The sequence below is a fragment of the Suncus etruscus genome, chromosome 1 (assembly GCF_024139225.1).
Source record: "Suncus etruscus isolate mSunEtr1 chromosome 1, mSunEtr1.pri.cur, whole genome shotgun sequence".
Classification (NCBI taxonomy): domain Eukaryota; kingdom Metazoa; phylum Chordata; class Mammalia; order Eulipotyphla; family Soricidae; genus Suncus; species Suncus etruscus.
This window is the reverse complement of record NC_064848.1, coordinates 101,520,886-101,535,513: the sequence shown is the minus strand read 5'-3', so window position 1 is coordinate 101,535,513 and position 14,628 is coordinate 101,520,886. Positions and strand designations below refer to the sequence as shown.

At 36.8% G+C, this 14,628-nt stretch overlaps 1 protein-coding gene across 2 annotated transcripts in view; it reads left to right on the top strand.

The window, feature by feature from the left end:
• Positions 1-14,628, top strand: part of RUNDC3B (RUN domain containing 3B) — a 152,652-nt gene that overhangs the window by 102,602 nt on the left and 35,422 nt on the right. For both annotated transcript variants that reach the window (XM_049769034.1, XM_049769028.1), the window contains exons 7-8: positions 7,767-7,935; positions 11,142-11,299. In XM_049769034.1, the coding sequence (XP_049624991.1) occupies positions 7,767-7,935; positions 11,142-11,299 (327 nt within the window). The remainder of the gene's footprint in view (positions 1-7,766; positions 7,936-11,141; positions 11,300-14,628) is intronic.

Sequence of the window (14,628 nt, the reverse complement as noted above, 5' to 3'; positions counted from 1 at the left end):
TTATACTATTCAATTAAGTATGCTCTTAAGTTGCCCTCCCTAGTCATAGTATTCCATGCTCAATTTATACATCATAAATTGATGGCTTTTTACTATGTGTAATATTATCCTATATTATTATCCTCTTTAGCTATTACTAAATATTATCTTTTTCCATCTATTAAGTAGCCTATATACCAGTAATTACCCATTTACATTAAATTCCATTTTTTGTAAATCTTCCCACATATAACAGTATATTAACTTACATTATCTCATTTTTTAAAGTGAAATAAGGACCAGGAATCTAACTCAAGTGCAAGGACTTGGGTTTAATCCCCAGCATAAAATGGCCTGGTGTCACTGGGATGTCCCGGATTAAACAATTAAAAAGATAAAAGATAAAAATTGTATTAATGTCTAATTTACTTCTAGCAATTTCTCATTCTGCTATCCTTTATTTCAGTGTTTTTCGATGATGGAAATTCTTGATTAAACTGTAAATTAACCCTAATACCTGCTCTTTTTTTAAAATCTTTATTTAAGCACCATGATTACAAGCATGATTGTAGTTGGGTTTCAGTCATAAATAGACCACCACCCCCACCTGCTCTTTAAACTGTCCTTGTCTGTCAGTAGTGACATCTCATTGCCAAATCTGATTACTCATTTTAACTAGCTGAGCTTTTAGCTATGTTTGATAGATTGTTCTTTTTTTTTTTTATCATACTCAGGCTTTCCTTCTATTTTCTCTTTCTTTCTTTCTTTCTTTCTTTCTTTCTTTCTTTCTTTCTTTCTTTCTTTCTTTCTTTCTTTCTTTCTTTCTTTCTTTCTTTCTTTCTCTCTCTCTCTCTCTCTCTCTCTCTCTCTCTCTTCTCTCTTCTTTTTCTTTCTTCTTTCTTTCTTTCTTTCTTTCTTTCTTTCTTTCTTTCTTTCTTTCTTTCTTTCTTTCTTTCTTTCTTTCTTTCTTTCTTTCTTTCCTTTGCAAATTGCCTTTTTACTTCCCCAACCTATAAATGTTGAATTGTTTCAGAAGTAAGCCCTAAAAATTATCTCTAGCTGTACTCAAGTCTCTAAATCTCATTCATTTTCCAGTGCTCCTTGGGGGTTAAAGTTTTCAGTTATAACTTCTGGTGTGATTGGGAGACACTTTCATTTGTTCAGTTAAAAAAGGTAGATTTTGGAAGTCATGTCCCCTGTTTGTGACGTCAGGCTGGGAAAATATTGTGAGTGCTGCCTGTGTGTGTCTGTCTCCTGTCCTGTCGCCTGAACCTCTTGGGAGAACACTGTTGCATTGCAAGAAGAAGAAAAAATCACACTAAAAACTGTGCTGGATTACTGAAGCCCAGCATTTCTCCCCAGACTGTCTTCTCTACTGCATGCCTTGGCCTAAGATTTGATCCTGTGTGAGGCTACATCCACGGAGGACACCCCTTCCTTGGAGGTAAGTCAACCCATCCATAAAGAGCTGAGCCAGAGGAGCGTGTCCACGTACATCATTTAGCCAATGAATACCACCACAACACGTAGAAAAACCCACAATACAAGTGTGACAATGGGGAAACAACGTAGGCCAGCATCAGACATAGAAAATGAAGATGACAATGATGATGACCAGAAAACGACCAACCAACTAATCAGTCTCTCAGATAAGGAGTTTAGACAAGCAATATGAAAGATGCTCAAAGAACTCAAAGAAAGCATGGATCGAGTTGAACAGAACACTAATAAGAACCAAGAAAATATGAAGACAGATATCACAAAACTCCAAACTGAAATAACAGGTCAAATAACAGGCCTGAAAAATTCAGTAAACGAATTGAATGACAAAATGGATAAGCTCTATACCAGGGTAACAAGCTGAGAATAGAAATGGTGCTGTGGAAGATGAGATAAATAACAACTCCATACAGTGGGAGAGATTGGAAAAAAAAAACTTAAAGCAAATGAACAGACAATGGAAAAATTAGTCAAAGAATGGGAACAGATGAAAATAGAAGTTTATGATAAGCTCAACAGAAACAACTTAAGAATCATTGGAGTTCCAGAAACCCAGGAAGAAAATTTCCAGGAAGAATCAATGGTCAAGAACATTATTAAAGAGAAACTTCCAGAGCTAAAGAATATATGCGATCAAATCCTGCATGCCCGAAGAGTACCAACCAAAAGAGACCCCAGAAAAAATACCCCAAAACAACCTAGTCACAATGACGAATCCCACAGATAGAGACAGAATTCTGAAAACAGCAAGATCAAAAAGGGAAATTACTTCAAGGGAACATCCTTGAGATTTACAGCAGACCTGTCACCAGAAACAGTGGTGGGACATAGTGACAAAACTCAATGAAATGAATGCTTCACCTAGAATACTGTACCCAGCAAAACTCACTTTCCGGTTTGACAGAAGAATACATGGTTTTACAGACAAAAAACAGCTCAGAAACTTTAAGTCTCAAAACCAGTCTTTTTTTTTTTTTTTTGGTTTTTGGGCCACACCCGTTAGATGCTCAGGGGTTACTCCTGGCTATGTGCTCAGAAATCGCCCCTGGCTTGGGGGGGCCATATGGGACACCGGGGGATCGAACCGTGGTCCGTTCCTTGGCTAGCGCTTGCAAGGCAGACACCTTACCTCTAGCGTCACCTTCCCGGCCAAGATTAGAGTCAAAGGAGCACAAAACCAGTCTTAAGAGAAAAACTGAAAGACCTAATTTAAGACAAGACTAACCAAAAGACACACCAAATTTCCATATAAAGATGGCATTAAATCCCAGGACAATTCTTTCTCTCAATGTCAGTGGACTAAATGCACCAGGTAAGAGACACAGAGTGGCTAAATGGATTAAAAAACTCAATTCGGGGCCGGGTAGGTGGCGCTGGAGGTAAGGTGTCTGCCTTGCAAGCGCTAGCCAAGGAAGGACCGCGGTTCGATCCCCCGGCGTCCCATATGCTCCCCCCCAAGCCAGGGGCGATTTCTGAGCACATAGCCAGGAGTAACCCCTGAGCGTCAAACGGGTGTGGCCCAAAAACCAAAAAAAAAAAAAAAAAAAAACTCAATTCAACCTTCTGCTGCCTACAAGAAACACACCTGAATAGTCAGAACAAACGTAGACTCAATATAAAAGGCTGGAGGAAAATTATCCAAGCAAACAACACCCATAAAAAAGCTGGAGTGGCCATACTAATATCAGATAATGCAAACTTTATACGCAGGAAGGTTGTAAGGGACAAAGATGATCATTTTATATTAATCAAGGGGTATGTAGAGCAGGAAGAAATCACTCTCCTAAACATATATGCACCGAATGAGGGGCCAGCAAAATATTTAATACAACTGTTGACAAATCTGAAAAACAATATCAATAACAACACAATAATTGTGGGGGACCTCAACATGGATTTGTCAACACTGGATAGATCAACCAGACTGAAACCCAACAAGAATATACTAGACCTGAGAAGAGAAATGGAAGAAAGAGGCGAAGTGGATATATATAGGACACTCCATCCCCAGAAACCTGGATACACATTCTTCTCCAATGTACATGGGACATACTCCAGAATAGACTATATGCTGGCACATAAAACATACCTCCATAATATCAAGAGGATAGAAATCTTGCAGGCTACCTTTGCTGACCACAAGGCTCTGAAATTATATGTGAATTTTAAAGGGACACAGAAGAAAAACTTTAACACCTGGAAGTTAAACAGCCTCATACTGAATAACCAGTGGGTCCGAGATGAAATCAAAAAGGAAATCAAAACTTTCTTGGAACAAATGATAATAAAGACACAAACTATCAGAACTTATGGGACACAGCAAAAGCCATACTGAGAGGAAAATTTATAGCTTTGCAAGCACACATCAGGAAGGAAGAAGGGGCTTACCTGAGTTGCTTAATGACACAGCTCATAGAACTAGAAAGTGCTCAACAAAAGGATCCAAAAATAGGGAGACAGAAGGAAATAACAAAGCTGAGAGCAGAAATCAATGAAGTGGAAACCCAAAAAACAATCCGAAAGATCAACAAAAGCAGAAGTTGGTTCTTTGAAAAGATAAACAAGATTGATAGAGCACGGGCAAAACTAACAGAAAGAGAGAGAGAGAGAAACTTGATAACTCATATTAGGAATGAAAAAGGAGAGATCACTACTGATATGGCAGAGATTCAAAGGGTAATCAGAAACTACTTTGAGAAACTCTATGCCACTAACAATGAGAACCTGGAAGAAATGGATAAATTCTTCGACTCTTATAATCGTCCACAGTTGAATGAAGAGGATATAGCATATCTAAACACCCCCAGCACTGTTGATGAAATTAAAATGGTAATCAAAAGTCTGCCCCAAAACAAAAGCCCAGACCCAGATGGATTCACTAGTGAATTCTTTCAAACTTTCCAAGAGTAACTACTGCCAATCCTGGCAAGACTCTTTTATGAAATCGAAAAACTGAAACACTTCCAAATAGCTTTTATGAAGTCAACATCACCTTGATACCTAAACCAGACAGAGATGCTACGAAAAAAGAAAATTATAGACCAATATCGCTGATGAATACAGATGCAAAGATCCTCAACAAAATCCTGGCAAATAGGATTCAATGCCTCATTAAGAAGATCATCCACTACGATCAAGTAGGTTTCATCCCAGGAATGCAAGAATGGTTTAACATCCGTAAATCTATCAACATCATACACAACATCAACAACAAGAAAAATAAAAATCACATGATCTTATCAGTAATGCAGAGAAAGCATTTGATAAGGTCCAACACCCATTCTTGATCAAAACTCAGCAAGATGGGAATGAAAGGAACCTTTCTCAATATAGTTAAGGCCATTTACCACAAGCCAGTGGCAAATTTATCCTCAGTGGAGAAAAACTAAAAGCCTTCCCTTTATATTCTGGCACAAGACAAGGCTGTCCTCTCTCACCATTCCTATTCAACATAGCACTGGAAGTACTCGCCATAGCAATTAGACAAGAAAAAGATATCAAGGAATTCCAGATAGGAAAGGAAGAAGTCAAGCTCTCGCTGTTTGCAGATGACATGATACTCTACTTAGAAAACCCTAAAGACTACCAAAAAGCTTCTAGAAAAAAAGACTCATATAGCAAGGTGGCAGACTACAAAATTAACACACAAAAATTAATGGCCTTTCTATACACCAATAGTACTAAGAAGAAATGGACATTAAGAAAACAACCCCATTCACAATCGTGCCACACAAACTCAAATATCTTGGAATCAACTTGACTAAAAATGTGAAGGACCTATACAAAGAAAACTATAAAACTCTGCTCCAAGAAATAAGAGAAGATACGTGGAAATAGAAACACATACCCTGCTCATGGATTGGCAGGATTAACATCATCAAAATAGCAATACTCCCCAAGGCATTGTACAGATTTAATGCGATCCCCCTAAAGATACCCGTGACATTCTTTAAAGAAGTGGGTCAGGCACTTTTGAAATTCATTTGGAACAATAAACACCCTAGAATAGCTAAAGCAATCATTGTAAAAAGAATATGGGAGGAATTACTTTCCCCAACTTTAAACTGTACTAGAAAGCAACAGTTATCAAAATAGCGTGGTATTGGAATAAAGACAGGCCTTCAGATCAGTGGAATAGGCTTGAATACTCAGAGAATGTTCCCCAGACATATAATCACCTAATTTTTGATAAAGGAGCAAGAAATCCGAAATGAAGCAAAGAAAGCCTCTTCAACAAGTGGTGTTGGCACAACTGGCTACCCTCTTGCAAAAAATTGAACTTAGACCCCAGCTAACATCATGTATGAAGGTAAAATCTAAATGGATGAAAGACCTCAATATCAGACCCAAAACCATAAGATATATAGAACAACACGTAGGCAAAATACTCCAGGACATTGAGACTACAGGCATATTCAAGGAGGAAACTGCAGTCTCCAAGCAAGTGAAAGCAGAGATTAACAGATGGGAATATATTAAGCTGAGAAGCTTTTGCACCTCAAAGGAAATAGTGCCCAGGATACAAGAGCCACCCATCCAAGATGCCCTTCAACAGACGAATGGCTAAAGAAACTGTGGTACATATACACAATGGAATATTATGCAGTTGTCAGGAGAGATGAAGTTATGAAATTTTCCTATACATGGGTGTACATGGAATCTATTATGCTGAGTGAAATAAGTCAGAGAGAGAGGGAGAGAAAGACGCAGAATGGTCTCACTCATCTATGGGTTTTGAGAAAAATGAAAGACATTCTTGCAATAACAACTTTCAAACACGAAAGGAAAAGAGCTGGAAGTAACAGCTCATCTCATGAAGCTCACCACAAAGAATGATGAGTTTAGTTAGAGAAATAACTCCGTTTTGAACTATCCTGATAATGAGAATGTACGAGGGAAATAGAAAGCCTGTCTAGAGTACAGGCAGAGATTGGGTGGGGAGGAGGGAGATTTAGGACATTGGTGATGGGAATGTTGCACTGGTGATGGGTGGTGTTCTTTACATGACTGAAACCCAAACACAATCATGTATGTAATCAAGGTGTTTAAATAAAATAAAATATATTTTAAAAGAAAAGAAAATTGAAAAAAATTTTAGATTTCCATCTTCTGATTTTTTTAACATAACACTTTCCAAAATTTTCCTGTTGTAGCGAAAGCAAGACCGAATCTTTTCTTATAGTTTCATGTTTCGTTGTGTATATGTACCACTATCTCAATATCCACTCATCTGTCTTTTGGCTGCTCAGGTGTTTCCAGATCCTGGACATTGTAAATAACACTGAAGTAAACTGAGATATGCCTATATATTTTTGTATATATTTTCTGAATTGGTGTTCTTGGGATAAATATCAAAGGATGGAATAGCTAGGTTTTATAGTAGTTCTGTTTTTGGATGGGTGAAGGATCTCTGTAAAAGCAGAGACAGTGAGTATTCTGCTAACAATGAATGAGGATTCCTTTTACTATATATCTGCATCAGCACTGCTCCTGGTTTTTTGGCGACAGGCAATTCTGACTAGGGTGAGATATCTCGTTTTTATTTGCCTTTTTCTGGAAGAAAAAACTAAGATAATAAGTGTTTTTCTCATTACTCTGCAGGGGATGGATTTTGGTTAGTTCCTCCTCTCTTATTTAGATGTTTTTTATCTTATTGTGACTTGGTCATAAGAGACAAAATTGAATAAAAGTATTGACATTGGGTATCCTAGTCTTATTTCTAATCCGAAGTTAACTTTTAGCTTCTTACTGTTAAATATAATGTTAGTTGTGACTGTCATATCCATTACCTTATACATATCTTCCCTCTTCTCTTCTCTCTCCCTACTTTTTGGGGCCTCACTTACAGTGCTCAGAGCCTACTTCTGGCTCTGTGCTCAGGGATCACTCCTAGTGTTACTAAGGCATAGAATTTGGTGTCAGTGATTGAACCAAGATCTGCCATATGCAAAGCCCCTACTCACTGTACTATCTTTCCACATCTTGAGACTCCATTTTAGAAATTCTTTTACTCTTCTCAGGACACTATTAGTGTTTATACAGTTCTTTATGTTAATTCTATTGTTCAGTAAACCTCACTTGAAATTCTATAGCATTTCTATACTTTGTAAGAGGCAGTCAGCAGCCCATGCTAAGTAACCCCTCCCGAAAATTAAAATTTTATGTCATTGATTAGCACTGAATATTTTGAAGTTTGTTTACCAGTACATTACAAATGAAGTATTTCTTCAAAATCAGAGTGTAACATATTATTAACTTTATTTTTTTTAAAATGTTAATCTTTCTAGTTCTGATAGTATCAGCAGTGATGAGGAGGAGCTAAGGACTCTGGGAAGCAGTGGCAGTGAAAGCAGCACTCCAGAGAATATCGGACCTCCTCTCCTCATGGATGAGAACAGTTGGTTCAACAAGTGTAAGAGAGTTAAACAAAAGTATCAACTAACCCTAGAACAAAAGGTATTTATTAGTTGTCAAAATCACTTAATTTTATTCTAGTTACTGCCTTGTAGGTGTCACTGTCAAAATACACACACACACACACACACACACACATACGAACACAAAAACACAAATATTTTTGACTGGAGTGATAGCACAGCAGTAGGGCATTTGCCTTGCACACAGTCAACCTGTGATGGGCCCAGGTTCAATCCCTGGCATCCCATATCCTTTATTTCTTTCTAGCTTTACCACAAATATATATTGACTTAAACAATATATTAAGTTTTGTTGAAATTTGTCAATATTCTCCAGCCTTCCAGGATTGAGTTCTGAGTGCAGAGTCAGGAGGTACCCTTGAGCATTGTCAGGTGTGGCCCCAAAACCAAAAAATATATATATGTGTACACATATATATATACATATATATATATATACTGAAAGCCTTTATTTTGGATTAAAATGACTTAAAATATATTACTAAAACATGATTTTCAAAGCTTTATACAGACCATTTTATATTTCTAGTCATATGTCCCAGGAATCTAGCCTATCATATTGAGCGATATATGAGTGTTCATAGTAATACCGTATACATATTAAGAAAAATGTAATAATTCAAGTGGCCATTTATAAGAGGATGAAATAAGCTGCAGAATTAGACAATGAAAAACTGTATCATACCGATTATAAAGTGGGCTGGGAGATAGAGCAGCAGAACCAAGTTTGCTTCTCGGCACCATATAGTTCTCTGATATGACTCTAGAGGCCCCTGAGTACCACCAGAATAGCCCAGATATCCCTGGCAGTGCAGGGCCCAAGCAATATCACATCCTAAGGGCTTGCACACAAATGCTCATCTGGTTGGTTTATAGTCATTGGTGGAGTTTCTGAACATCCTGAACCATCCACAAAAATGTAATAATCAGTTTTCAAAACAATATTTACAAATTTCAACAAAACTTGATATACTGTTTAAGTCAACATATATTTGTGGTAAAGCTAGAAAGAAATAAAGGATATATTAAAGAACATTGATGAGCTCATGTGCATGATTATGTAATTATGAATCACTGTTGACATTATTCTGCAAAATCAAACTAACATATAAGAAATACATCACATTGAAAGTCCATTGTCAAAAAAGAAGTAAAAGACATGAACATAAATATGATGAAATAGTTATCTTTACATGGGGCTGGAGCGATAGCACAGCAGTAGGCCTTTGCCTTGCATGTGGCTGATCCAGGATGAACCTTGGTTCAATCCCCAGTGTCCCAGGAGTGATTTCTGAGCACATAGTTGGAAATAACCCCAGAGTGTCACAGGGTGTGGCCCAAAAAGCAAAAAAAAAAAAAAAAAGGTATGTGATAATGAAAAGGCATTATAGGGCTCAATAAATATTAATGATTAATCTTTATGTGGGTAACTAAATATTTTTAATTTATAGTTTATATTAAGCTATATAGATACAGGAATACTTTATTTTAAAAATTAAAATTTTGACATTTTAGAACACAAATATTTGAAAAAAAAAGCTGAAAAAAGTTCAGATACAGAGAGAAATATTAGCTATTCTTAATACATCATAAAACCAAAATAACTAAAATTTGCCAGTGACACATGAATATGATAAAATTTTGGAATAATATATATATATATATATTTTTTTTTTTTTTTTTTTGGTTTTTGGGTCACACCGGGCAGCACTCAGGGGTTACTCCTGGCTCTATGCTCAGAAATCGCTCCTGGGAAGCTCAGGGGACCATATGGGATGCCAGGATCCGAACCACTGACCTTCTGTATGCAAGGCAAACGCCTTAACCTCCATGCTATCTCTCTGGCCACAAACTAATATATTCTAAGAAAGCATATAAGAATGAGTTAAAAATGGGGCCAGAGAGATAGCAGAGCGGTAATGCCGCTGATGCAGAACAGACTATGGTTTGAAACCCAGCATCCCATATGGTACCCCGAGCCTGCCGGGAGCGATTTCTGAGCATAGAGCCAGGAGTGACCCCTGAGCGCTAACTGGGTGTGACCCAAAAACCAAAAAAAGGGGGGGGGGTAAAAATGAGGATAAGTGAAGTGTCAGATATTATGTGTTTGCTAGTAATAGATAAACATCCAAATAGTTTATGTATTCATTTTATACTTTGCTTAGGCGCACTATCCTTTTTTTTTTTTTATGACTAAACTATGTCACAGAGAAATTAACTTGCCATAGGTTACATAAATAGTAAAATTGATGTGTTATTTCATAGTCCCTATAACGGCACTTATAACCAGCTTTATAATGCCACACTAATTGATTAATATTGTGTTTATCTGTTTTGAAAAGTAATCACATATAGTTTTTAAATTGTTTATTTCTCATGTTAGGTTCATATCATGGAGCTAGGAAACATGTATTTATTATTGTTATGGGAATTAGAAAGCATCGTGTTTATTTATTTTTTGGTTGGGGCATGCAGGGCTTGGGCTTGTACAGCTGCACTCACCACTCCTTGTGGGGGCTAGGGAGTCATATGGGGTGTCAGGGATTGAACATGGATGAAACCGACTGCAAGCAAGTCTTACTTACCATGCTGTGTATGGCACTAGAAACTGTACTTTTATTTTTTGGTTTTTGGGTCACACCTGGAGGAACTCAGGATTTATTCCTGGCTCTGAGCTCAGATATCATTCTTGGCAGGCTCAGGGGATCATATGGATGCTGGGGATTGAACCCAGGTCTATCCTGGGTTCACAACATGCATGGCAAATGCCCTACCACTGTGCTATTGCTCCAACTTTATAATGCTTTAATTTAAATATTTTATTAACTTTTCTTTTTATTTTGGAGTCATACTTATTGTTGCTTAAGGCCTGCTCTTGGCTCTATACTTGAAGGTTGGACCTTGATTGTGCTCTGGGGACTGTGTAACACCAAGGATGGAACCTGCTGCCTCCATGTGACAGTTTAGCCCTTTGAACTGTCTCCCCAGCTCATTTTATTGAACATTAAAGAGAAACTTCAAATAATAATATTTAAATACATATGATAAATACATATATTTAATTTTTGTCTCAGTTGAAGTAAGTTTTTCACTATTTTATCAGCCATAGTTTGAAATTTTCCATTAAAATACAAACAAGAATGGTTTTAAGCTAATAGGTATTTATTTTCAAGATGTAAATTAAAAATTTGCAGTTGCTTTATCATGATGATAATGTATTTTCAGGGTTATCTGGAAGAACTTCTACGACTTCGAGAGAATCAGTTGTCTGAATCTGTCTCCCAGAACAAAATATTGCTTCAAAGGATTGAAGATTCTGATTTGGCCCATAAATTGGAAAAAGAACAATTAGAGTACATAATTGTGGAACTTCAAGATCAGCTGTAAGTGAGATCCTTTTGGAAATTTTTGGTAGTATGCAAACATAAAAAATAACACACATTGTGTTTTGGTATTAGATTTTTACATTAGAATAGGTGGCCTTTTTTAATAATACATTTTAAGTGAAGAAAACTATGTATTAATGAAAATTCCAATAAAAGTTCCTTATCATTCTAAAACAATTTATGCTAATCATACTAAATTAAGCGCTAGCCAAGGAAGGACCTTGGTTCGATCCCCCGGCATCCCATATGGTCCCTCCAAGCCAGGGGCAATTTCTGAGCACTTAGCCAGGAGTAACACCTAGCATCAAATGGGTGTGGCCCCCCCAAAAAAAAGAAATTAAGGACACAGGAAATGGAAACATACCCTGCTCATGGACTGGTACTTTCCAAAATACTGTACAGAGTCAATGCAATCCCTCTATAAATACCTATGAAATTTTTCAAAGAAGTGGATCAAACACTCCTTAAATTCATATAAAATATTAAACCAAAAAAAAAATTAAACCTCCACAAAAAGCTAAAGCAATCCATGGAGGGATCACTTTCCCCAACTTGAAACTGTACTATAAAGAAGTAGTCATTAAAATAGTATGGCATTAAAATAAAGACAGATCCCCAGATCAATGGAATATACTTGAATATTCTGATATGGACTTCTAAGTATAAGATCAATTAATCTTTGATAAAGAGGCAAGAGATAGGGACTGGCAAGGTGGTGCTAGAGGTAAGGTGTCTGCCTTGCAAGCTCTAGCCAAGGAAGGACCGCGGTTCGATCCCCCGGCGTCCCAAATGGTCCCTCCAAGCCAGGGGCAATTTCTGAGCACTTAGCCAGGAATAACCCCTGAGCATCAAATGGGTGTGGCCGAAAAATCAAAAAAAAAAAAAAAGAAACAAAGGGGCAAGAAATACAAAGTGAAAGATGGAGCAAGTAAAGCCTTTTCAACAAGTAGTTTTGGGACAGCTGGTCAGCTACATTCAAAAAAAGTGAACTTGGACTTCAGTCTAAGACCATGCACAAAGGTCAAATCCAAATGGATTAAAGACCTTTCTATCAGACCCAAAACCATAGTATATAGAAGAACATGTAGGCAAAATACTCCATGACACTGAGACTAAAGGCATCTTCAAGGAGGAAACATCATTTTCCAAACAAGTGGAAGCAGAGATAAACAAATGGTACTATATTGAACTGAGAAGCTTCTGCACCTCAAAGGAAATAGTGACTAGGATACAAAGGCCACGTACAGAATAGGAGAAACTATTCAGCCAATACCCATCAGACAAAAGGCTAAAGATATACAAGGTACTGATTAAACTTAACAAGAAAAAAATCTAACCCCATCAAAAAATGGGGAGAAGAAATGAACAGACACTTCCTTGAATAAATACAAATGGCCAAAAGACACATGAAAAAAAAATGCTTTATATCACTAATCATCATGGAGATGCAAATCAAAACAACAGAGACTGGCACACATCACAAAGAACAAGAACATTCATTGCTGGCCAAGATATGGGGAGAAAGGAACTCTCAATTACTGCTGTTGGAAATGTCTTATAGTCCAGCCTTTATGGAAAACAATATGGAGATTCCTCTAAAAACTGGATATTGAGCTCCCAGATGATTCAGCTATATCACTCCTAGGGATGCTGGAGATTGAACTAAATGGGCTGCATGTAAGTCAAGCACCCATTCACTATTATCCTTGGGCTCCTGTTTTTATTGTCTTTATTTATGATGCTTCATAAAAACTATTGCCAAATTCTCCTACTATGCAGGTATTCTTATATTTACACAACATTTTTGGCAAAGCTGGGTTTGCAATGCAACATTTCATAAAGATATACTATTAGAGTAGATTAAAAATATCACTTTTAGCATTCTTATTAAGTGTTTTACATTCTGTACTTGGGGGAAATGTCTTCCCCAAGTTACAACTTACAAGTAATGCACAAATTGGGCCAGACAGACAGTACAATAAATAGAGCACTTTCCTTCCACACACCCAATTTAGTTCAATCTCCTGCATCCCATATTGTCCCCTGAGTACTGCCAGGAGTAATTCCTGAGTGCAGAACTAGGAATGACTCCTGAGCATTGCAGGAGTGACCCCAAAACTAAAAATAAATAAGTAATGCATGAGTTATTGATATATGAAATTACTTTCATATTTTATCATGTAGCCGATCTTTATAAAAGATCATTCTGAAGTTATTTCAGTTTTTAAAAATATTTTGGCCTTTACAGCTCAGGGAATATTCCTGGCTCTGTGCTTAAGAGTGACCTCTGGGACTATTCGGGGGACTATAATGCAGTACCCAAGGTTAGCCAAGGAGTTATAGTCAAGCAAGTGCATGAATGCGTCTACTATTTCTCAGGCCCCCTATATTTTGTTTTTTTTTTAGCAGAATTTTTAAAGAATGCACAAAAGAGAAACATGTAGTGATTAATACATGATGAAAAATAGAAACTAGATTTTTGTGATGTGATTGTAATGCAGTAGATACAGCTGCGGAATTACAGTGATGTGCACTTTAAACTTATATAATGTTATATGCTAATATTACTTTAATAAAAATTGGTTTTGTTTGAAAAAAAAAACTGATTACACATTACCTAGATCAGTTACTGGGGAGAGAAAATAAGATTAAAAGAAGAAAGTAAGAAACATGCCAGAGGTTATTTGACTTTATTATGAAAAACACTGTAAGAATAACAACTGTATTATGTATGACTTGGTAAATCATGGTTTTAGAATAATAAATTTTGAACAACAGTGGTGTTCTAAAATTGTACCAAAGAACCAAGAACATATTGAAAGAAATAATAGCTGAGATAACATGCCTTCTCATTTTATTTATTTATTTATTTATTTGCTGAATGGTTTTGGAGACTGTCATATCCTTTCATTACTACAAACTTCATCTGGAATGTTTTAAAAACGATTTTCTGAAAATTACAGGTGCCTGATTGAATTTGTTAATGAAAAATGCTGCTTTATTTAATTGGTTAGAGGTGTGGCCTTTAGGCAAGTTTATGTTTAAAGATCCTTTCAAAGAGTTTCTGATGTGTCGTCAGTTTTGAGAACCAAAGATAGGGTTAAAGACAACTTTAACTTTTTTCTAAGTAATATCCTATATATGTGATATATATGTATATACACAGATGTGCATATATATCCTGTGAACTTCATATTGACACACTCGTTCTTCCACTTTTGGAATCTTTAGAATAAGCATTGGTGGGGCCGGGCGGTGGCGCTGGAGCTAAGGTGCCTGCCTTGCCTGCGCACGGACCGCGGTTCGATCCCCCGGCGTCCCATATG